Source organism: Hemicordylus capensis, chromosome 6, assembly GCF_027244095.1.
Source record: "Hemicordylus capensis ecotype Gifberg chromosome 6, rHemCap1.1.pri, whole genome shotgun sequence".
Taxonomy (NCBI): domain Eukaryota; kingdom Metazoa; phylum Chordata; class Lepidosauria; order Squamata; family Cordylidae; genus Hemicordylus; species Hemicordylus capensis.
Window position 1 is genome coordinate 136,297,699 of NC_069662.1, and position 22,638 is coordinate 136,320,336.

General features: G+C 43.1%; 1 protein-coding gene across 5 annotated transcripts in view; it reads right to left on the minus strand.

Annotated features, from left to right (window-relative positions):
- The window catches only part of MINDY3 (MINDY lysine 48 deubiquitinase 3), a 42,166-nt gene extending 20,593 nt beyond the window's left edge, over window positions 1-21,573 (minus strand). The window contains exons 1-7 of one of the 5 annotated variants that reach the window (XM_053263187.1): window positions 21,420-21,573; window positions 20,806-21,101; window positions 9,894-9,973; window positions 9,149-9,206; window positions 7,805-7,978; window positions 1,861-1,912; window positions 885-999 (exon numbers count right to left, since the gene is read on the minus strand). In XM_053263187.1, coding sequence (XP_053119162.1) covers window positions 885-999; window positions 1,861-1,912; window positions 7,805-7,978; window positions 9,149-9,206; window positions 9,894-9,973; window positions 20,806-20,902 — 576 coding nt within the window. In that variant the 5' untranslated portion in view covers window positions 20,903-21,101; window positions 21,420-21,573. Of the gene's footprint in view, window positions 1-884; window positions 1,000-1,860; window positions 1,913-4,693; window positions 4,780-4,905; window positions 4,980-7,756; window positions 7,979-9,148; window positions 9,207-9,893; window positions 9,974-20,805; window positions 21,102-21,229; window positions 21,341-21,419 lie in introns of those variants that run through there. The other 4 variants (XM_053263184.1, XM_053263185.1, XM_053263188.1 and 1 more) reach the window with 4 other exon arrangements.
- Window positions 21,574-22,638: the final 1,065 nt, after the last annotated feature.

Sequence of the window (22,638 nt, forward strand, 5' to 3'; positions counted from 1 at the left end):
CTGTCAATAACCAGATGTGTCCAATGTCCACCATAGTATAAAGTCACTTGCCAAATTTTAAGTCCTGGTAGGGGAGGACTGACCCTAAATGTGACGATCAGGGGAAAGTGTAAAGAATGCAAACATCTGTGGCAGTGGAGAGCAAGTTGATCTGAACTGCCCTTCCATACCCCACAAACATAAAGTCTCTCTCTCTCTTCCACACACAGTCACATTTACTTGCACGCACACACGCGAAGAGGATGGTACAGAAGTAATGGATCCCTTCACTCATCCCTTCCATCTATTCCCTCAGGAATCTCTCCATAAGGAAATCCCATAGCCTCAAGACTCAAGTTTCTACCACAGCTGTTGGATAACCTTCAAAATTTTAAGTGACAGAAAACTGTAGGGCAGGTTTGCTCAACTTAAGCACTCCCCCCCCACTGTTTTTTCAACTCCGATGATCTCCAGCCACAATGGCCAATAGCCAGGGATTATGGGAGTTGTAGGCCAACATGTGCAGAAGGGCCAAAGTTGAGCAGCCCTGCTGTAGGGTAACGTATTATTTTCCTCCACCTTTCTTAGGACCAGGATTATGTAAACTGTTACCCTGCTTATGTGACAACTACCCAGTCATGCTAAGACAGAAGAAAACATGTTTAAAAATGTTCAATAAGCATCTACCTTCTAAAGTGTATCATATTATTTCAAGAAATACATAACTCTATGGAGACCCCAAAAACAGTTGTTTTTTTAAAACTGCATTTGTATGAGAAGCCCAATAAGAACAAGTTAACAAGCAGGTCATATTACCATTTTAGAACAACTGAACTTTCATTTTACATTTTCACACACTCCTTTGTAGTAGTTCAGTCTAACATATTTACTTTTAAACAACAAACCTTGGTAAGTATCACAGAATACAGAAAAAGCAACACTCCAAATTTGTTTGTCCAGACTGAATATTGATTCCAAACTGCATCTTTGAAATCGGGAAAGCTTGTGAATGTCTGCTTGCTGAAGATTAAAAAGAAAAGCCAAATCAGACTTTGTACTGGACTCTGACAAAAGCTAACAAGTCTGATTTTGCATTAGGCAACTGACTAACAACAAGATGCAGATTAACATAAGGTGACACTGAATGCTGAGGGCATGCAGCTGTATCTGTGATTAATACACTTGCAACATTATCATTAGCAAATGTCTACTGGAGAAAAACAAGTGGTTACAGCATGTATACAATCTAGTGGTGTCAATATGCCAGCTTATGTCAGAATGTTAAAAAGTCTGGTTAAGATTTCTCACATGATGTTGATAGTGGAAGTTGGCAGCACTTAAGTTAGGATAATCACTATAGTTCAAGGATTCTAAATTTTGTTCTTGCTGGTAAGATACATAACTGTGCAGTTAAAATCCTTTTCTCTTGCAAATAAGTGTGCTCAACACACTATAATCCTCAGTGTAAAATACGAAGTACTAGGCATACTGGCTCTAGTTCAGAGAGTTGTAAGCACAGAAGGCTGTACACCTACTGCTGTTCTTACATAATGAGCTCATCCATTGCTACCCCACAGTTTCCAGCTGGATGTGCAAGTCTCCCATTCCCTCCCACTTTTAACAGTTGAATGGTGGTGCAAAGCTTTACCCAGAAGCCATCCACAAAATCAAGAGATTTGGTTCACTGGCACACTGTTTTTGATCTTTAAAGAAATAGCTTACTTGAGTTTTAATTATAAGGAGGTATTAAGTTTGATGTGCTTAGTTAGTTAAGGATTCATTCATCCTTAACTAACCTAGTTAGTTAAGGATAACACACGAAATTTTATTTATTGTGGACTATAAGATAGTGTATTTTAAGTGTTCCAACATGTTACTTACTGAATTAATGCATGAAATCGCTCAAAGCCAAGCTCTTCGACAGCCAAGGCAGCTATACACAAGAGACACTTTTCAGCACTACGCATGGCAAAAAGTGACACAAGAAACACACAGCAAGCTAGAATATTTTCAAGCCTCTCATATTTCAATTTTAACCCCCACCCCGACTTCCTCTGAACTATCTTTCATATGCACAAGCCAGTTTAATGCAACCATCTAGGTGTCCACCATTTAGGTAACTGGATGCACAAATTATTAGACTCCACAACAGAATATTGCCAAGACTAGTAAACTACTTAAGTCCAATAGCCTTGAAAACTTGCAGGGTTTATTTTGCATGAGTTACGACAACCACTGTAGGGAAGTCACCAAGCACAAGCATACTGAACACATACATCTGCTAGTCCTTTTAGAAAGTCTACTCAACAAATAAACATGGTTATCTGGATCGTTTCAGAGCAGAATCAAATGGAAGAAAGCTGTATTTTCTAAATAGTTCAGTATCTCAGTATATCTTGCAGCAAAACAATTACACACCTCTTTAGGAAGACAAGTATTGCCTATGTGTATATGTTTAATTATCCTGCTTAAGTATTTGGTATGTAACCAAAAAGCTAGGGGAAAATACAGCATTTAGTGCCTTCTCAGGTTCAACAGACTTTATATTACTTTTCCCCTCAATCTTTGAAAGAGAAATTAAAATGAGTTTTTTTTAATAAAAGAGAGCATTATTACTAATTTCTGAATTTAACAGCCAGTGAGGATATGCAGCTTTAAAAATTAGCCTTCCACAAAAGTGATTTACAGCTAAAAATTAAACATGTATACAAAACTTGTATAACCTCAATTAACTATAGTGGATAAAAATCTGATAACCAAGGAAAAAAATTGGCTACAACTTCTGTGATTGAATGGTATCCCTTAAGATATTAGCCGAACATGATTAATTATTCAGAGAGAAAACTCTGAACTGTAGTAAATTAAAGAGAGACTCGTTATACGAGAGTTGGTGGAGCAGTGGCTAAGACCCTGCTCTATGAAGGCTCTGAATGGGAGGATTCACACAATCACCTTTTAAGTATTTAAGAAGTATGAGAGGAACCAGAGGGTCCAGGGAGCATGTGGTCCTGAGGAATACGATGTCTGAATGAACCCACCTCTGGATTCTGATCCCTGTTGCCACATCCACCTTAGATTTTACTGATCTTGTCAAGACAACTTCCAATGGTTTCAAATAAGTGCAGAAAGTTGGTAAAATCCGATGTGGGTAACCATGTCTGGGAACTGGAGGTTGGCAGGTTCAGAAATCAAGCCTGTCAGGAATGCTCCCCAGACCTTCCAGTTCCTCTCATATCTGCTTTGCAGGTGCTTACAGGTGGCCATGTGAATCCACCCATTCAAATCTTGCCTGTGCCATGAACTCATTAGGTATCCTTAGGCTTCAGCCTCAGCCCCCATCTGCAATATGGGTACTTGCTTTACTGGATTGTTGAAAAGATGTGTTAATACATGTGAAACACTCTAAACACTCAGAAATACTGCACAAATGTGAAATACTAGTTTAAAAATCACTTTGGGAGGTGAAAAAGTACAGCAAGTGCTATGTGAAGTTTTACTGTAACAAATGCTTATTTTGGACCGTGAGTGTGCATGAGTGGTAGGTCTTAATGCAGAGCTGGTATTAAGTACTTGCCCGATTGCCAAGGATGATCAGGAATCCTATCCAGGCAAGTAGTGGGCTTCTTTCTTTCTTTTTTTAAAAAAATCCACCCTGCTTTTGGGGGCACAGTGGCATTTTCAACAGCATTGGAAGCACTGATAACACTCCCCGAAGCCAGTTCCTGCTTGCACTTGCACTTCTTCCTCTAGTATGAGTCAGGAAATTATTCTAGAGAACACAAACATGGTGACTGGCAGCAGCCGGCTGACAGGAACATTATCAGTGCTTCATATACTTCTGAAGTTCCACTATGCCCAAAGGCAAGGTGGAAAAAGTGATTTTTAAAAAAAATTAATGTCATCACTAAGAAACCATTTACTGTCAACAAGGGCAAGCCCACCAAAACAGTTGAGCACAAACTGAGGAAAGTCCAATTTTTCTCTTTAATTACAAGGCTATCTCAGTGCAAAGTGTTCTAAGTTTAAGGTGTCACTTCATCCAACAGAATTTGACCAAACTACGAATGATTAAGAAAAACAGCTTGAGGGAATAATGATATAAAAACACATCTCTGAACCTGTGACTGCACTAGTACAATCAATGGATCGCAAACAAGTCATAGGTGTGCATGACATAAAGCAGATGAAACAAATAGACTTTGTATTGGCAATCTGTGGGTCAGTCATGGTTGCCAATTTCACTCTGATACAGCTGAACCAAGTGGAATGGCACACACAGTGTGAAGAGGTGGACTATGAATAGAGGAACACAAACACGACTAAAAGAAAGAGGCCTGTGCAGAACAGGAGGGATTAAGTTAAGCGACAGTAGCCCAATTCACAGTTTAACCAAGTATAACCAAGGAAAATGTCAAATTTTTATTACAAGTCAATCTGAACCAGGGTTGATTTTATTTAAATCGCTTCACAGGAGGACTCACTTTTAATGATTTAAATCACGATTTAAATCACAATTTAAATTATTACTTGGGAAGAGTCTATTTAATTGTTTTCTGTAAAAGTATATTCTTGTTTAATACATTATTAGATGTATTATTTAGACAGATGTAGGTTTCATTTTTAGAAAGTAGGTACACACTTCTCATAATGCTATTTCATTCGGGCAAGCGGCCTTGCATTTCATTGTTGCACTGTTTGCCTTTCACACGCATACCTTTCTTACCCATTGGTACAGGAACTTCATTAAAATATTCCCAAATGGGGTCTCTTTTACAGCCTGCTGCCATGATTGGCGTTTCCCTTCAGTAATAGAGAATACACTCAGAAAACGTTTTCTCAGGACTGCATGAATATGTTCACTTTCTATTTCCCCTCCCCAGCATTTATATCTACTCCAGCCCCCAAATCTTCTATTCATTCACTGACCTCCTTTGTCTTTGCACTTTTGAGCGGGGTGGGGAGCAAGGGCTTGACTGTGTGTTGTGTGCGCTGCATGTACACTACCTGCAGAATAGGACTGATCAGGCCTGATCTCTCATCCTCATATACTGCTGTTAACATGTTCATATAATACAATTAGAAGTTATGATTTAAAAAAAATCATTTTTATTAACCCTGATCTGTACTAGAACCATGCTTTAATAAGCCTCAATTTCTGTATTTCTGCAGTGGCCAGCACACATTAGAAAGTGTGTATAGTTCTTTGTACTATTAGATTAAGATTGAACTCGTCCATTAGAAATATGAAGAACAAGGAAAATCACGACTGGCTTCCCAGCCAGTGTCTTTTTCCACTACTTCCCACTTTCCAAAACCACAAGTCATGAAAAATGTAAATCAGTCCTTAGATACTCCCTTATATAAGTTGCAGAAGACCCTGGCTGGGATCCAGAGGCACCTTCCAGCAGCAGTCGCCCATCATGCCTTGTCAAGTGCTGCCCTGATGGGCCTCCAACCAGTGATGCAGCTTTTAGGGCTATTTAATAGATCTGCCATTGGAAGGGGAAGCTGGAGAGTTCCTGAGCACTTGCAGAATCCTTCACCTAGTGCTTCGGATCCCAGCATTCCAGTTTTAAGTCCTCACCTTACTAATTGTGTATTACATCCATTCCTAACTGTACATGGCTTTCCTCCTAGCAAGAGTACAATAAATTGTAGAAGTTTCCAAAGTTAACATGTGTTAAAGAAAGCAGAAAAATGAAAATATTTTGAGTAAAAGTCAAAGTTTAAGAATGGCAACATTCATGCACATGATTTAGTTCTTATCTAGAAAGAGAAGAAGTAGAAAGATACTTTCTTAGCTGCTGCTTGCCCTTACACAATCCCGGGGAAAACACCCAAACAAATCCAAAAACAAAGAGTAAGAGTTTCAATATTAAGTTAATAGAATAGAATGTAAGGACAACTTCTATGGTGCCCCCCCCACCTTTTGTTTAAAAAAAGATAGGGTCATTTTATGTTACTAGGGACTCAAATTAAGGCTTTTAAAAAACAAATTTCATTGTATGACAGAAGGATGCTGTATGAGCAACAGTGTTCAGCTGCTGCAAAATGCAAAACCGCACAGAGACATACGTTTTGGGCGGTATAGAAATGTTAAAATAAAAATAAGAATTAAAATGGCAGCTATCTTGAAAATACTAGTAGCTTGATAGAATATAAAAAGATACTGGCTGGCATCCACAGCAGTGTAAGTACACATTTTTGTTGGCCCTCCTCCTCCCTGCAGTATCTGCCCCCCCCCCCAGAAGTCATTCCCGAGTTTTGAGGGACAATTGGCAATGGTACATGATATGATGCAGGTAGCTGCAAGGAAAAGGGGGACAGGATTGCAGAAGCCAGCGGAGGCATCTTCCTATCCATCTAGGCAAGTGCCTTTGCCTGGCTTCTGAGAATTCTCCCCTCCCCTTGCAGCCACCTGCACTGCATTTTGTGCCATTGCCGAGGATCCCTCAGCCCTTGAGAGGGACTCAGGGGGCTACAGAGAGGCTGCTGGAAGTGGCTTGCAGGGGTGCCACCCATTATGTTTTCTCAATTTCTCCATTTCCCCCCCGAAACTGTACTTCCCACGTGCTCATGGGCCTTTCCCAATGTCTTTGTGGGCTCAATTTCCAAAGGGTCCCCTCAGCACTGGACCTGGCAAGTACTGTGTTAAGCTGCTGGGGTGGTACACATTTATTGGAATTGGACATGCCGATAGGCTTACAAACTAGCAAATGTCAAGGACATACTAGTGGCATAGAAGCAATAGCTGGTAATACGACCTCTTTTGAACGGTCGTGAAATGATAGTTGTTTCCCAGTAACTTCACCACAAACAGCTCACAAATCAGACTATTTTATCTGCACTAACATGCCAATTTAGAACTGACTAACATGTCACATCATGTTAGGAGAGGAAGAGACTAAGGTCTAATTTTACTGTGAGAAATAAAATATGGATACATTCTATATCCTCAGTATGAAAGTAAAGATTGACTGACATGAATATCAGTCAAATTAATACTAACTGCATTCAGGATTACATCTCTTTCTTTGGGACAAACCACTCCCACACCTACCTCCTGCCTGCCTCCTACCTTCTGCATGACCTGATGATACCACATTGCAGAATGAACTTGGCTGCAGACAGAGATTAAAGAAACGTTAAGGAAACTGTACTTGTGGTATCCATGAAAGGAGGCAGAACAGTTTGGGGAGAGCTGTACCTTTGCCTGGTCCTCACCAATAAAGTACATCTTTAATAGGACTGTCATCCAATTAACGAGCTCTTGGTTAATCCATGGCATTATTTTTAATCAATTAAATCTACATACATTTGCTTAACATACTTCTAGTGATTTTAAATAATGCACACATATTACCATTTAAAACAAGTTCCCTCTTTCATATAAGGAAATGCCTCTTCTAAGATGGTGTCTGTGACCTTTAGCTTTTTAAAGTTAATGTATTTAAAATAATTAGCTTTTAAAAGAGATCTGTTGCCAAATCATGGGCACCTTTTTGTTGATCAAAAGGGTTTTAATTAGTTAATCTAAACACTGCAGCCCTACTTTTAAATTCTAATTACCGGTTGCCATAAAATTGGATCCAATATTAGGGTTCGAAGTTCTTGTCAACTTTGGATCCAGGGAACTTAAATGTATATAATTATACTAGAGATTTATTGTTTATATACCACAAAACCTATTCCCTATTAGGATGAGACAGAATTAGGGTAGAAGACAAGACTGTATGCAGTACAACAAATAATATTTTTGTAACAGAACCAGGCTTACTACAAGAGTTATTGTTTGGCACTACACTGCACACAAGATGTATCTTACAGGGCTGCTCCTCTTGATGGCTGGACTCGGCTGGGCTTTCAGAAATACTACCACTTTCTTCAGCAGTCTTTGCTTTCTGCCATGTTGCCAAACAGTATGATTCGGAATGATCAGAGCAAGCCAGTTCCAAAATATCACATAACGTATGACAAAGGAGATTCTTCTGCTCTTCCTCTGAAATATTCAAAGAATCAATAAAATTTTAAAAGGCACTTTTATGCAAAACACTGAGTAATACTAAATAGTGTCCCATCTAATGCAGCGTTTTCCAGTGGAAAACCTTGGTAGGTTGACAGTAGCTTATGAGATGCATTGGCAATTTGCAAATTCTGGGCCAAATCCATCCCTGGAAGGGCTACCTGGCATCTTGTTTGCTAATCAAGTTCCACAGTTGGCAGAAAGCCATTTCAAGCAGAAAACAGGAGAGGGGAAGCAAGCAGGAATGAAGAGATCTCCTCCTAACCTTAGTTTGCTCTCTTTTGCTTGCATTTCTAACTCTTTTCTCACACCCTCCAATTTCTCATGTAAAGAAGGGAGGAGTACATTTTTTGAGAATAAAAGGAGCAAGGGAGGCATAACATGAAGGGGAAATAACTACAGAGGCAGTTGCTAAGAGAATTTTGGCTGTAACTCTGGGACATTCTTTTTAATTTCAGTGGGATTCTTTAGAGTAAAGTGTGTAATGAATTCAGCCTGTCTTAAATATGCAATTGGTACTGATACATAGAACGTATACTTTGGGAATATATACTGTTTACAATTAGTGTTTGCCACATTAAAAATTAATTCCGCCTTTGAAACATGCTCTTATTACTTGCATTTAGAATTTGACATCTTTGGTAGTTCCCTGGGGTGGCTCTGGTTGTTTTCTCTTTCTTGAAAACACACACATGTATTTTTTTGCTAAGCCTTAGAAACGCAAGGGTGCTGATGGGAAAGGCTTCTTCATCTGACAGAGTTCCAATTTCCTCCTCTTAACTTTATTGACTAGTGTTCAATGAGTCCTAGCCCACATTCTCCATTTCCAAACAAAAATAAGATGACAAACTGCCCAGTCAGAAAAAAAAGCAATCAGATAAAGTAACAGTTCTGCAACTTGCATGAGGAGTCCATTTGCAAGATTTGGGGCTTCCTGACAACTCATATAAGGCTTTTAGTGTTGAATTCTATATCTTCCCTTTGGGAAATCATCAGCTGAATGTTACAATTAGTGTACAAAAGCATACTAAATTATTACAAAAGAGCATTACTCACTAATAGTGAAATATCATTTAGCTTCACACAGCACAAAGTGCTGGCAAGTATCATAGCAAAACTCTCTTGGGGTAGTAGCTTTGTAGTTACCTTCACATTGTCTCCAGGTAGATTTCTCACAAGTAAAAAGCTTCTTCAGAAGGAATGCCTTATATTAAAGACAAAATTGACAAATCAGAAATGTACTATTTGTTGATCTGCAGTGGTGCAAAGAGTTTCCATTTTCCCTACTAAGCCATTTTCACCATTCAAAACGTACAGCTAATGAGATTACTTTCAATTAGTAAACAACTCTTTCCCCCTACGCAGAAATAAAAAAGGGCTAAGCACTAAATTGTGGCATTTGACTATTAAGATACCTAAATAGTTTATAACATAACTATGTGTCTACAACAGGCTTCTATACACTGAAGCATGACCAATTTGCTCATGCACTCAATACCCTTCTTTCCTAAACCTTTAGTGGCTAAATAATCAGAGAGTCAAGAATGCGACTACCCATATGCCTTCACCCGAAAGTATCTGAACTGTTTGTTAGCATGATTTAAATGCTACATAAGAACATGGACTGAGAGTTTAGATTGTTACCTACAAAAGGTCAGCTGAAGGCATTGAAATATATTGTATATAGTGTAAAATATATACTGCAGACTACAATGATTCAAAATATTAGTGTTAGTTTCAAACCAAGGACTACTTAAATGGGCTATTATGCACAGAGAGTAACCCACCTAATGTGAACCCATCCAACAGCTTTAAGTTATTAAGTAAGGCTAAGGACAGCACGTGGAAATACAAGTGCTTAAATGTTTGTGTAAGTTCCACAAGTTGTTACCTGAACAGGTGCAATCACAGCACAAGGGCCTCCTTCAAACTGTTCCAATGCAGTGGATTCTGATTCACTGAACACAAACCCTAAGAACAGAAAGCAAAATAATGTTGGTTGTTTCTGAATGAACCTATCCCTGAACAACATAACTCTGTCCTTGAAAAAAAGATACTTATTCTTTGTCGTGGTCAAATTGCAGGTGATATTCCTAGCATTCTTAATCTCTGCCTAAATTTCTATTCCGCCCAATATTCTATATAGTTCTTTTTACTGCACTGGTTCATTCTAATGGCATTATCAGTAACTTGCACCAATTCCAAGGTCTACTAGTACTAGTTACTTCTCATCTTCAAAGTATCCGTATTCTTAGCTTAGTTTTTAAGTGTGTCAGCAAAAAGACAAGCAGCTAAAGAGGCAACATTTAGCATACACACGCACGTGTTATCAAGATCAAGCAAACCAGATGTTGGGCTGTCCCACCATGCAGATACATTCTTAATGCATTTTCTACATCATGCACATCAATAAAGTTTATTTGCTCTTGACCAATCAGAATAAAATAGGTTTCTCTGAATTTTAGTGGTCCCAACCATTCAACCTGGAAAAGGCCATCTGGGGCTTATCAGAACCACATACTAATATAAGCACCACAGCAGTGCAAATCTTCAGAGATGTGGTGTTGACAGTTTCCAAAATTTTCTGGTAAAAGTTTCCTATGCTATTTTGCTGTTGAAATTTTCCAATTTCAAAAAATGAATTGTTTCATAAAACTCAAGTTTGCTGCTCCATGTGTCCAGGAGGACAGATTAGGGAGACAACGGGACTGGGGATAGATCTTAACTTTCTTTCAAATTTCCTGGATTTGGACCTGCATTGCAGCATATGCAGATCGGCCACCACAGAGAATCTCCGGAGAGGGGAGCTCCGATTATCAGTGATCCCAGTTTGACGGGCTTGGAATGGGACATGGTGGCATCCCTGTTTGCTGGGCAACGACTTGAGTAGCTCAGAGACTGGCATGGAGCAAGTGCTTGGAGAGGTGGCCATCAAGTAGCATGGCAGGCATGGGGAGTGTGAGTTGCTACATGTGTCTGGACCACTCCTCTATTTCAGTTCCAGAAACAGCACAAAACTGCAGTTACGGCAGCGTCTGCTTTGGACGTAATGCTGCTGCCCCTTAACTTTCACTACAAACCGAAGGTTCAAGTTGGAGTTTGGTGAGGGAAACCACAGTTTGCTTTGAGTGCAGAACCAAAGTGTCACGCATTTGGATGTACAGGAATTACAACCTCCTTCCCGTTAAACTCCAGTTTAGCGTTGTGTGTGAATGGGGCCAATGTTTTTCAGGTGATTTTCCCTAAACGTGTGTGCAAGACATACAGGAGCCCCTCAACTACAGCAGGGACTACATTTCACAATACCAATGCAAACGCCAAAACCGCAATAAGTGAAACCTTGTACCTATGGCAATGATAGGGTTAGGTTCCTCAGTACATTAAAAAAACCTACTAAAAATTACCCCAAAACCCACCCCAGGAAAAAAACCTTGATTACTCCAGCTCTCCATCTCCTCCAGTAATGCCCCCCCAACACAAAATCCTTCAAATTCCACAAAAACATGTCCCAAGATGGTTCCACACTGCCCCCCAAAGCACCCCCAAGCAGGAAATACCACAGAAATGGCACTGGAAGTGCAAAATGCACACACAGGAACTGCAAATAGACTTCCACCGCCACACTAACTGAAACCAGATATATATAGCTGAACCGTGAATAGCTGAAACAGTGAATGCTGAACCCATGATAATCGGCCTCTTGTATATGTTTTATTGATTTACTGGAGTACTCAAATTAAAAATTCCATACAAAGCTTTGAATTTGTTTTAGTATAACAGTTAAACCACGTTAAGTGCCTTCATGGATTTTCTATCCCTAATCAAATATTTCAGTTCAACTACTTGGCTACCTGAAAAACATCTGTATGGGGAATTTTTCTTACATTCCTGCAAATCTTTATTTAAAAAACATATATCCCACTTTTCTTAAACAAGCAGGTTATTCTAATGGAACACTGCAACAGCTGCCTTAGAAAATTCTTACTTAGAACAGAGCTCAATGCTCTGTCCTTTGTTGGTCAATTTGAGTTCAGAGCACTGGATTGTTTTGACACGAGTGAGATATTGGAGTGAGCAAAGTGTACAAATCTGTTGCTTTGCTTTTTCAGTGGCTAAATGCAACCAAACCAAGAGAAAAGTGGACACAAGTTTCAATCACCATTTCAATGTTATATGTGCAGCGATACTTATCACAATATATAAATAACCTCAAGAATTCTGCATAGAAACAGCAGCTAAGTATAGCCCCTATTCCAAGGGCTTGGGGGGCAAACTATTAAAATATTTACCATTTAAAAGCAAAAAGAAAGATTGAGGATGTTTGCTTCTGAATCACTGATTGACTATTTTGACTAATATGAGTAGGGAGTTTTACAGTGAAAAACCTGAAGATTATGGGGCCACAATATGATGGCAGTGCAAGCTTGCAGCAAGGTCAACAGCAACAACTCTCAAACAGTTAAATGGCAGGGCAGCTAGAGGCACAATGTTAAATGATGCCAGGTTTTCCGATTCAGCTGAAGTCTATATTAATACTAAGGTAACTAAGCTTAGAAAAGTTTCTATGCTAACCAAAACAAGTTATTGAGCGAAGGAGTGAGAATGTCACATCAAAAATTAAGCAGGAGAGAACAAGGATGAATCCACACAAGAGAATTAAGTCTATGATTTTGAAATCATTAAGGGGTAATAAATAAATAAATAAATATACAAGAGTGCAAAAATGGCAAACTGTGTGCACACAAGAGGGAACAATGGTAACAATGTCACAAAAGGGCACACTAGAAGAAGCACAAGGGAGAGGACTTGTACAAGAATTCAAGGAAGATCCACACAGAAAGGAACACTGACTTACTGTGAAGGGTTCTTTTTCCCTGTGTCAGGAGCTCATTAGATAGGGTTGTGCACTGAGCATGCTCGAGAGAACAGGATCATGTGATGCAATTTCCTGCTGTAAGTCGCCTCCCAACCCCAGTTCCAGGGCTGTTGCTAAGAGTGAGAAATATCAAGTGGAGAGAGCTGATCCGAGTTGGAAGCATCGGTATGAAGGAGAGAGCTAGAATACATGGTAAGAAACAGGCAGTATAGAATTGAGAACACTAAGCAGAAGAGAGTATGGGCAGAAAGGAGAGCCTAGCATCTGTAACCCTTAGAGCAGTCTCCCCCGTCAAAAAGCCGATCATCTGAGTGTCTGTAGGAATATTCCCTCCCAGAGAAAATCCCAGAAATGTTATACATCCGGGTGAGGCTGATGAGCTCCCAAAACAGGGAAAAAGAACCCTTCACGGTAAGCCAATGTTCCTTTTCCCCCTGTGTCAGAGCTCATCAGATAGAGACTTGCCTGTGACACGGGGGGCTTACTGACAGACCGAGTAGGTCGGGAAACCACGGTCTGCAAGGCCAATGAGGTGTGATGAAAATCATTTCTGCTTGTTCCTGGACTAGCTTCCTGAGTACCTTGGTGATTATGGCCGTGGGAGGAAAGGCATAGAGGAAAGTGTTTGGCCATGGGGAAGTCAGGGCATCCGTTGCTTCCGCCTGCAGGGAATGAAACCTTGTGAAGAAGCGAAGAAGGAGATGGTTGAAGGGGGACGCAAAGAGATCTACTTGGGGATGGCCGAAGACTTGACTGATTTGCAGGAACATGGCAAGATTGAGAGACCATTCTGCTGAGTATAGGGATCTTCAACGGAGTCAATCTGCTTGTTTGTCTTCCTCCCCTTTGAGGTGTTCTGCAGTTATACATCTCAGATTGGTTCCCACTCATTGGAATAGGAGGTCGGATTCCTGCATCAGCAATTTGGCCCATGTGCTGCCCTGTTGGTTGATGTGCGCTTTGGCGGTGATGTTATCCGATCTCACCAGAAAGTGTTGTCCTCGAAGTAGATGTTGAAATTGGATGAGCACAAGGCAGACTGCTCAGAGTTCCAGCCAATTTATGGATCTTTTTGCTTCCGTGAAGGACCACAGGACTTGTGCTTGGTCGCCAAGGCAGTGGGCTCCCCAGCCAAGGAGTCTGGCATCTGTAGTCACCACAAGGCGGAGATGTTCGGACAGTGGGAGGCCTCTGAGGAGAGCCAAGGACAGCCACCACTACAGGGACTGTCTGAGTGCCAGAGGCAGGGGGATCAAGTGGTGGGCTGAGGACATGATCATGTATTGAAAGGGTAGGAGCAGCTATTGAAGAGGGCAGGAGTGCCAGCTTGCCCACGGAGTACATGCCAGGCATGCTATCATGGACCCCAGGGCCTGAGAGAGTTCCATGACATCCGCTGGGCTCCTGTGGAGAAGGGAGCACAAATGGGTGGTGATCTTTTCCCTTCTTGCCGGCAGTAGAGAGATGGAGTCCTGAGAGGTGTTGAAGAGGGTCCCCAGGTGAACAAGGGACTGAGAGGGAACAAGGTGGCTCTTTTCTATGTTCACCACGAAGCCATGGTCCTGGAGACATTGAAGTGTCACGCGGACGTCCTCCTGGGCATGACGTAGGGACAGAGATCTGATGAGGAAATTGCCCAGATACGGATAGATGTGTGTCCCCCGCCCCCCCCCCCCGAGGCGGGCAATAACCACTACCATGACTTTTGTGAAGACATGGGGGGGACGAGAGCCCGAATGGGAGGGCGTGGTATTGGAAATGTGAACCATCATATGAAAAATGGACGAAGACTCTGTGCTCTGGTCGGATGGGGACGTGAAGGTAAGCTTCGGAGAGTTCTACGGACGCAAGGCAGTCCCCTGGACATATGTTCTCCTTGATTGTGTGGAGGGATTTCTGAACTTTTTCTTTTGGATGAACCGGTTGAGAAATTTCAAATCCAGAACTGCCCTCCAAGAGCCGTGCTTTTTGGGAACAAGGAAGAAGATAGAGTACATACCTTGAAATATTTGCATAGATGGAGCGTGTTCTATCACTCAAATCTGGAGGAGATGGCGAACTGCTTGGGGCATCTGAAGGTGTTTGGTTGAATTGATGGAGTGTGGTGGTGGTAGAAAACATGGGGGGGGGATAAGAGAGGAGGTCGAGGGCATAGCCATTGGAGGCAGTGTTGATAACCCAGTTGTCAGTGAATGTGCACATCCAGGTCGCAGCGAATTCTAACAAACTGCTGCCCACGGGGATCGAGTCACTGCTTACGTGGCGTGGATATGGAGGAAAAGGGTCTGTTGCTGGCTCATCTGGAGTTGCCCCTCAAGCGCTGGTGCCATTGCGGCCTGCTGAAGACTCTGGAGTTTTGGGGTCAGAAGTCCTGGAACTGCATGGAAGACTGATTGTAGAATTGCCTGTTGGGATGAAAGGAGTGAATTGGGGCTTGAAAGAACCTGCGAGAGTCCCTGCGGTTGGTGGCCGTGGCTTTCTTTTTCTCTCTAGTTTCAACTAGTATAGGGTCCAGTGCTGGACAGAAAAGGTTAGAGCCAAAGAAAGGAGCTGATGTCAAGGGAAGCTTGGACTTGGGAGTCTAGATTGCAACTTTTAAGCCACAGGGAACTGTGTACCGCCACTCCGGCAGGCATAGCTCTGGAGGACTGATGAATACAGTCCAGGCTGGAGTCTGCCATAAGGGCCGCTGCTTTGGCCATTTTATTGATGCCTTGGCAGAGCTTGGCTTTTCAGGTGGAACCAGGGCCACAAGTTCCTTAGCCCAGAGCATAGAGGCCCGTGAGAAAATGGAGTTGATAATAGCCACTCTAATGGCCGCGGCCACAGAGTCATGTACCTTTCTTAAAAGTGAGTCATACTTCCTATCCTGTTGGCCTTTCAACTGCTCTTGGCCCTCCGTATGCAGGATAGAGCCGGATACGAGTTGGGCTACTGCGGGGGTGGTGGTGGTCCTATTTTGGGAGTAGCCAGTAGAGCCATCACCCTCTTGTGAGAGATGGTAGTGCTTCTTTGGAAGATTGCCAATTGGTTTGGAAGACGCCGGGCATTGCCACTCAGCACACATAATTTTGCAAAAAAGCGGTGGGAACGGTACCGCAATGGAAACAGAAGGATTTGAGGGGAAACTGTTCTGATCCAGAGTGGGCGGTGGGTCAGTGGATTCAGAAGGTGCCACATCATTAACAGTTCTCTTTGCCTTGGACAAGAGAATATTGAAATCATCTGACAAAAAAAGTCTAGACGAGCTAGGAATGGGGGAGCCTGACAAAAGGTCCTCATGCGATAGTTTTCCATCCTCCTTGGTAGAGTCAATAGGTTCAGCAGGTTCCGAGTACAAGGAGTCAGAGGCTGAAGTGGGGGTGGAGGGTCTGACTGGGATAGGGGGAGGAACAGTGAGAGGGAGTGGGGGTTCCTGTGGAGCCAGAGCAGGAGGGGAATGAGGACAGGAACAACAGGCACTGGGGCAGGAGGAGGGAAAGGAGGAGGTGTGGGTGGGTGTCTGGGCCGTTTTGGTTGCCTATCCTCCTGTGAGGAGGAAGAGGAGTGTCTATACCACCTTTTGCACCTGAGAGGCAAGGGCTTAGGAGAGAATAGACCCCATTCAGAAATAGGAATGGCCTGCCTGCGGGGGCTAGAGTCCAGGGATGAGGAGGAGACAGTCACTGCTCCTTCTAGGAGCACACCAACATATGCTAGGGCCAGGCCAGTGGCGGAGCAGGGGCTGCCAGCACATAATTTGGACCCACAGGTGGCTGATTAAGCAGAGCCGCAAGTGGCTGGATACTCAGAGCCGCAAGTGGCTCATTAAGTGGAACCGCAGGTGTGCTCAGTAGCAGGGTAGTCGGACAAAAGCTCTCTCTGGAAAATTTCCCTTAGCCAATGGGTAACTCTGTGGGTTACCCGTTAAGGATAGACTTGCGCCGGGAGGGGTGGAGGTACTTACAGACACTGGAGCGGCGTCCAAAGGAACAGCAGCCGGTGGAGATCGCATCGGCAGTGGAAAGGGAATGTGCTGGCCAGCCAGGTCCCCCTCAGCCACTGGGCCCATACCAGGTGAGGTCAAGGATACCAGGCGATTACCTGAAGGGCGCTGGTCATCCACCTCAGGAGGCAGAGGCTTGTGAGGGTGTTCTTTCTTTTTAGACTTCTTGCATACCGCCTTAATCAACAGCCACTCACTGAGACAAACTGAGCTTTCTGATTTTGAGATCGGTGACTTGTGTCGCTTCTTTTTCTTTGACGGGGGAATGATCCCCGCAGTATGTAGACTTCTTTGGTGCCTTGGTAAAAGGCAGCTCCGAAGTCCTTGCCTCCTGCATTAAAATGGTGTGTGGGAAAAGCCGGGTGTTTTTTGGATGGGAGCTGTGGCCATATGCGCTGAGTTGCCCAGGTCCTGCGGCAGTTGGGAACCCTCTGAAAGAGAGCCCTGCAGGAGCTCTTCAGCATGAGCCAGCTCCATTGGAATTTGCCAGGAATCAAAAGAAAAATAAGTCCTTTTTTGGGTCCAATTAGCCGAATTACAACACAAAAAGGTATTGAGAATAGAGAAAATTTTTAGTAGCCAATAATGAGAACATCTCCTCCCACCCTTGCACAATCTAGATAGGAAGAGGAGGAGATAAAGTGCTAAATGTAAAGAACAATAAGAAGAATAAACAAAAGGCTGTCAAAAAACACTAATTAGAGAACAGCTCTCTCCAGGAACGTCTCAGCTCGAGCAAGAAAGAAATGGAACTGGGGTTGGGAGGCAGCTTACAGCAGGAAATTACGTCACATGATCCAGTTCTGTCTCAAGCATGCTCAGTACACAACCCTATCTGATGAGCTCCAACACAGGGGAAAAAGCAAAGGAGGATAACTCTCTAAAACTTGGGTTCTTGGACTCACCTGTGTCACTATACACTAGGCCTGGTTAAAAATATATTTGGAACATGATCATAACCACAATTGTGTATTTTGCTGATTGTGAAACACATCATCAGGGTTGCCCCAAGGGGAGGAGAAGGAAATTGTAATTGCAGCAACACTGCTATTGCCCACAACAGGAAGTAAAATGATGTATTCCAGTATTCAGTGCTCTTAAGATTAATCTCTGGCCAATCGTACTCTCTCTTTAGTAACCTTTTTGTTATAAATCAATTATTTCACTACATGGATTTGTTTTATTTTGTTTGATATATTGCATTGCTGCACATGCAAGCTTTTAGCTGGGAAAAGAGATGAAATGAATTCATTGTTATCACAGCTGACGGTGCTTCTTCTGTAGAGTTACCAGGAAGTTACCTGGGTATGCCATAGTGATTGCAGGGGAAGATGCTATACATTTGCTCATTTCTGTGGTGAGCATGCTGCTCTCGCAGTTGGAATTTGTTTAACAATTTGTGTTGGTATATCACTGCTGGCTCAGCACATTGCTGCTTAGATTGCACTAGTGGCTATCTTAAATGGGCTACAGGATTAAATCAAAGTTAATTATAATCCTGCAAGTCACAAAGCATAGCTTGCCAGTTAACAGAAAATTGCTAAACATCAGTGATGTGGGTTTTCCAGAAAACTTGATTGGAAAAGTATCCAATGTCTTAAACAGATTGTGATCTAATTGGCATGTTCAACCTATACATTTAGTTAACTTTTTTAAAAAAAGTAACCCATGTTAGTTTTGCACAAGAACTGAAGTCTTCCTAATAGCCACAAGTACTTGAACTGAAATATCTGATTGTGGAAAAATTATGTAACATACATATAATGTGGTTTAAAATGTTATGTTCCAACATTTGGTTAATGTGGTTTAAGTGTTATATATAAACAATTTTTAAGCACACAATATTTCCCAAGGATAATCACCCCCAAAAGTTCATTATACCTTTGAAACTACCCAGTTTGCCTGGCATTGTAATTCTATCAATTCATAATATTGTACTATTTTATAATATTAAATATTTTTAGAAGCAGAAAATGTTCCATGGCAAAAGATAGCAAATTTTACACTGCTGTTTCAAAAAGTATTGCATCCCATATCATTGCTAAACATGCTGCTAAAGGACCCAACCAAATACATTACTAGCTGAACACATACTGAGAACACACCAGAGAGAGACCCTATTTGTCTAGGAAGTTCACCTTTCAGTGCCCTAACCCAACACTGTCAATCCCATTTGATACGGCTTTGTACTTTACTGTCGCTATGCCTAAGAGAATCTAGCAGTTATGATGGTTTGCATCTTATCTTTTGGAATTAATACTATAGATACAATCATCACATCTTTCTACCAAGAATATAAACCTAGACACATAAGCTTTTAAGTTAGAAGTACTGCTCCAACTACAAGCATTTTAAAAAGTGTTTAATTTATTATTTATGAGCAAGGTAAACACCATTATCAGTGCTGACCCATTATCAGTGGAGTTAGCCAAGGTCAAACTTACAGAAAATCTTGAAGCCTTTTCCTATACACACTACAGGGATCAACACGCGCAAGTGCCCAAAAGATATCCAATTTCAAGACGAGAAATGTTCTCAAAAGCCAGTTTTGCTTTCAAACTCCTGAGTACCAGCCTACATTTTCTAGGTACTTGACCAGCTGGGCACCTGGGATTTTTCCAGTCTTGTCAAACCAGATAGGCAGCAAAACACCAAAAGAAAACACTGCAGAAACACAGCATAAAAACAAGTTGTGGCAGGAACAACTGCCTTAAGGGAGCCTAGGGCCTTTGATGTGCATGTGACTCAATACCATCAATGGGATCCATGTCAAAAATGCATGCTGGTAGTTTCAACTATTGCTATTTGCAGTCACTAGTATTATTTACATCACAATTGTTAAGAATGATTATTTTGATCACAGACAGACTCGTGAGCAGAAAACAGATGAATCACATTTCCAACTGGAGGTGGTAAAAAGGCACTTCCTCAGCAGCAGTGATTCCTGAAGTTCAAAAAAGGGTTTCCTAACTGCATGGTGTAAATGGCTCTGCTGGAAAAGCAGGAAATACCCATTATCTGGGCAAAAAGGCACCTTTTAAAAGTGGTGTGGCATTTAGCTGTGGGAGAGCAACTGGCTCTATCCAACCACAGCACAGCACGGCTTCAGTGGCTGCTGGTGTCTATCTTACGTTTCTTTTTTAGACTGTGAGCCCTTTGTAAACTGCTTTGGAAACTTTTGTTGAAAAACAGTATACAAAGATTTGTTCTAGTAGTAGCAGAAGCTATGTATTAGTAATAAATGCCTCAACTCATACAGGGAGGAGGAGGAAGATGTAAAATCATGATTATGCCACCCCAGAGATATTTGGATTGCTTCCTACCCACCTAGTAAACAGGGAGGTATCAAGAGCAGGTGGATGGACTTGATTATGACAGCAATGAATGCACCACTGAGAGACCTTAAAGGCCAATCTGAAGACAGAGCATCCTGGAGAGAATCTATGTGGTCGCTAAGAGAAAACACCGACTTGACAGCACTTTAATCAATCAATCAATCAATCAATCAATCAAGAGCAGGAAGGAATATGATGCAGAGGATGAATTTCATTCCACCCCTCCAGACGCTTCTAGGAAGACCCCTTACTCCCCAAGGGACAAGCCGTAAAGATGTCAATGCACAGTCCAAGAGCCTATAAACAAGCAGTAGCTATTCCACAAATACAACAATTGCCTCGCTCTTCCTATAAGCCACAGATGGAGCAAAAGTAGTAACCGGTCGTGGGGGTCCAAGGCCCCAAGTGAAAGCGCGTAGCAGGGAAGCGCATCGGGCAAACGCGGGGAAGGGGTAGTGGTGCTGGTTGTGGGGTAAGAGAGTGTGGGCAATAAGGGCGAGAGGAGACGGGGAAGTGTGTGTGGCGCGGAAAGGGGGGGGGAGGCGACACAAAGGGGCACCTGAAGGGGAAAGGCACGCGCGGGGCGGGGCGGGGCGGGGGTTAATACCTTGTGCCCAGCGGCAGAAGATGGTATCTGCCAGGCCGTGCGAGCCGGGCTTCTTGCCCCACACCAGCTGGACCACCTCCTGCCCCAGCTCAGCCATGACGAGGGCAGCGGCGGCAACAACGACAGAGGCGGCGGCGGCGGCTCCCGGGCCGGGCGGCTCCGAAGACAAGGCGGCGGCGGGTCGGCTGCCAACCCGCGTTCCCTGGACATGGGCAGGGGCGGGAAGCGAGACCCGGCAGGCAGGGCGAGGTAGGCTCTCTGAGGCGACGGCAGAGGCGGCTCCAGCGCTACCAGGCCTGGAGGAGAAAGGGAGAGGCTGCTGAGGAGGGCGGCCCGGAGGAAGAGGAGACCGCGGATCGGGGGTGGGGGGAGGCTCTGGGGGAGGGGGCAGCCGCAGAGAACACCGCGAAGAAGCGCCGCCCACCTCCGTTGGGTATTCGATATAATTTGTGAAATAATTAGGCGGGGGGGGGGGTGAGAGAGGAGGGGGCCTCTCCTCGGTTCCTCCGTTCCAGCGAATCCTCCCTTGGACTCCTCCCTCCCTCCCTCCCCCCCCCCAACCCGTATAGGGGGAGCCTCTATTGCTTTCCCAGTTTGTTTATACGAGGAGAGACCTTCCCGCACTCCTGCCGCTTCCACCGACTCGCTCGCTCACACCCTTCCTCCGGCTCTGCTGTAAATACTCAATGGTAGGGTCGGACACCGGGAACGGCTCGGATTGGGCCGACTGTTGACAAGCACGACTCTAGTCGAATCAGAGGCAGGGTGGCAGGCTCCGCGCCCGCCCGCCGAGACTCGGAGTACAACACGGGGCGCGGGGGGCGGGGCAGGAGAAACTACACATACCAATCAACGACAGGGCGGGACTGGTTCTGATTTGACAAGATTGTGTGACAAGCACTCAGAAGAGCCAATCACTGATGGATGGTGGAAGCCGGAGACCGACTCGCGGCTCTAGACTGGAATCATTCAAGGGAAGCAGGCAGGCCCAAAGAGGTATTAAAATTTTTGAGAGTTCCGCTCGATCCTCACTTCCGTTTCCGGTTAGTGTTCGCTATGTGTGGGCATAGAAGTAGAAATGCCAAAGTCACACTCAGCTACCTAACTTTTGGGTTTATGGCGGTAAAAGTAGTTGAAGAAAGAGACTCCTGTTTTCGCAGGCTTTAAATTAGAATTAATTTTAATTAATTTAAAACTTGTTTTAATATCTATTTTATTCTATTGTTCTTATTATGTATTTTAATTTGTAACTTTTAAATATTGTAAATTTTTTACACCGCCTAGAGATGTACATATTAGGTGGTATAGAAACTGATTGATTCAGTGTCGACTCTTAGCGACCACATAGATAGATTCTCTCTAAGATGATCTGTCTTCAACTTAGCCTTTATCATAGAAATATGATAAATAAATAAACAAACTGCGCGTTGGCACGAAAGGTAATGAAACAGGCTAAAACAGGATCTGCATTCAAATAAGTGGTGTTTGGCGTTGCACGAAGATTTGAAGTGGCATTTCAACAACATCAACAGTCCAGATCCTTCGCCTGTTTACTGAAAAGTGAGTCCCACATTGACTCCTTTGGGATTTATTCCCTGGCCAGTGTGCCGAGAATTTCAGCCAGTCTGGAAATGCGTCGTTTCCCCCACCACTCGATCGATGCAGCCCTCTGGGCTGCATTTCAGTTAAAATAATTATGTCAAGAGCCTTAACATCTCTCTCTCTCTCTCTCTCTCTCTTAACCTATCTCGCTTGCTCGCGGGTTTTCATGTATTTTGGCCGAGTAATCTAATATATCTGTGAAAAGGGCCTCAGAACAAAGGTTGTGACGGG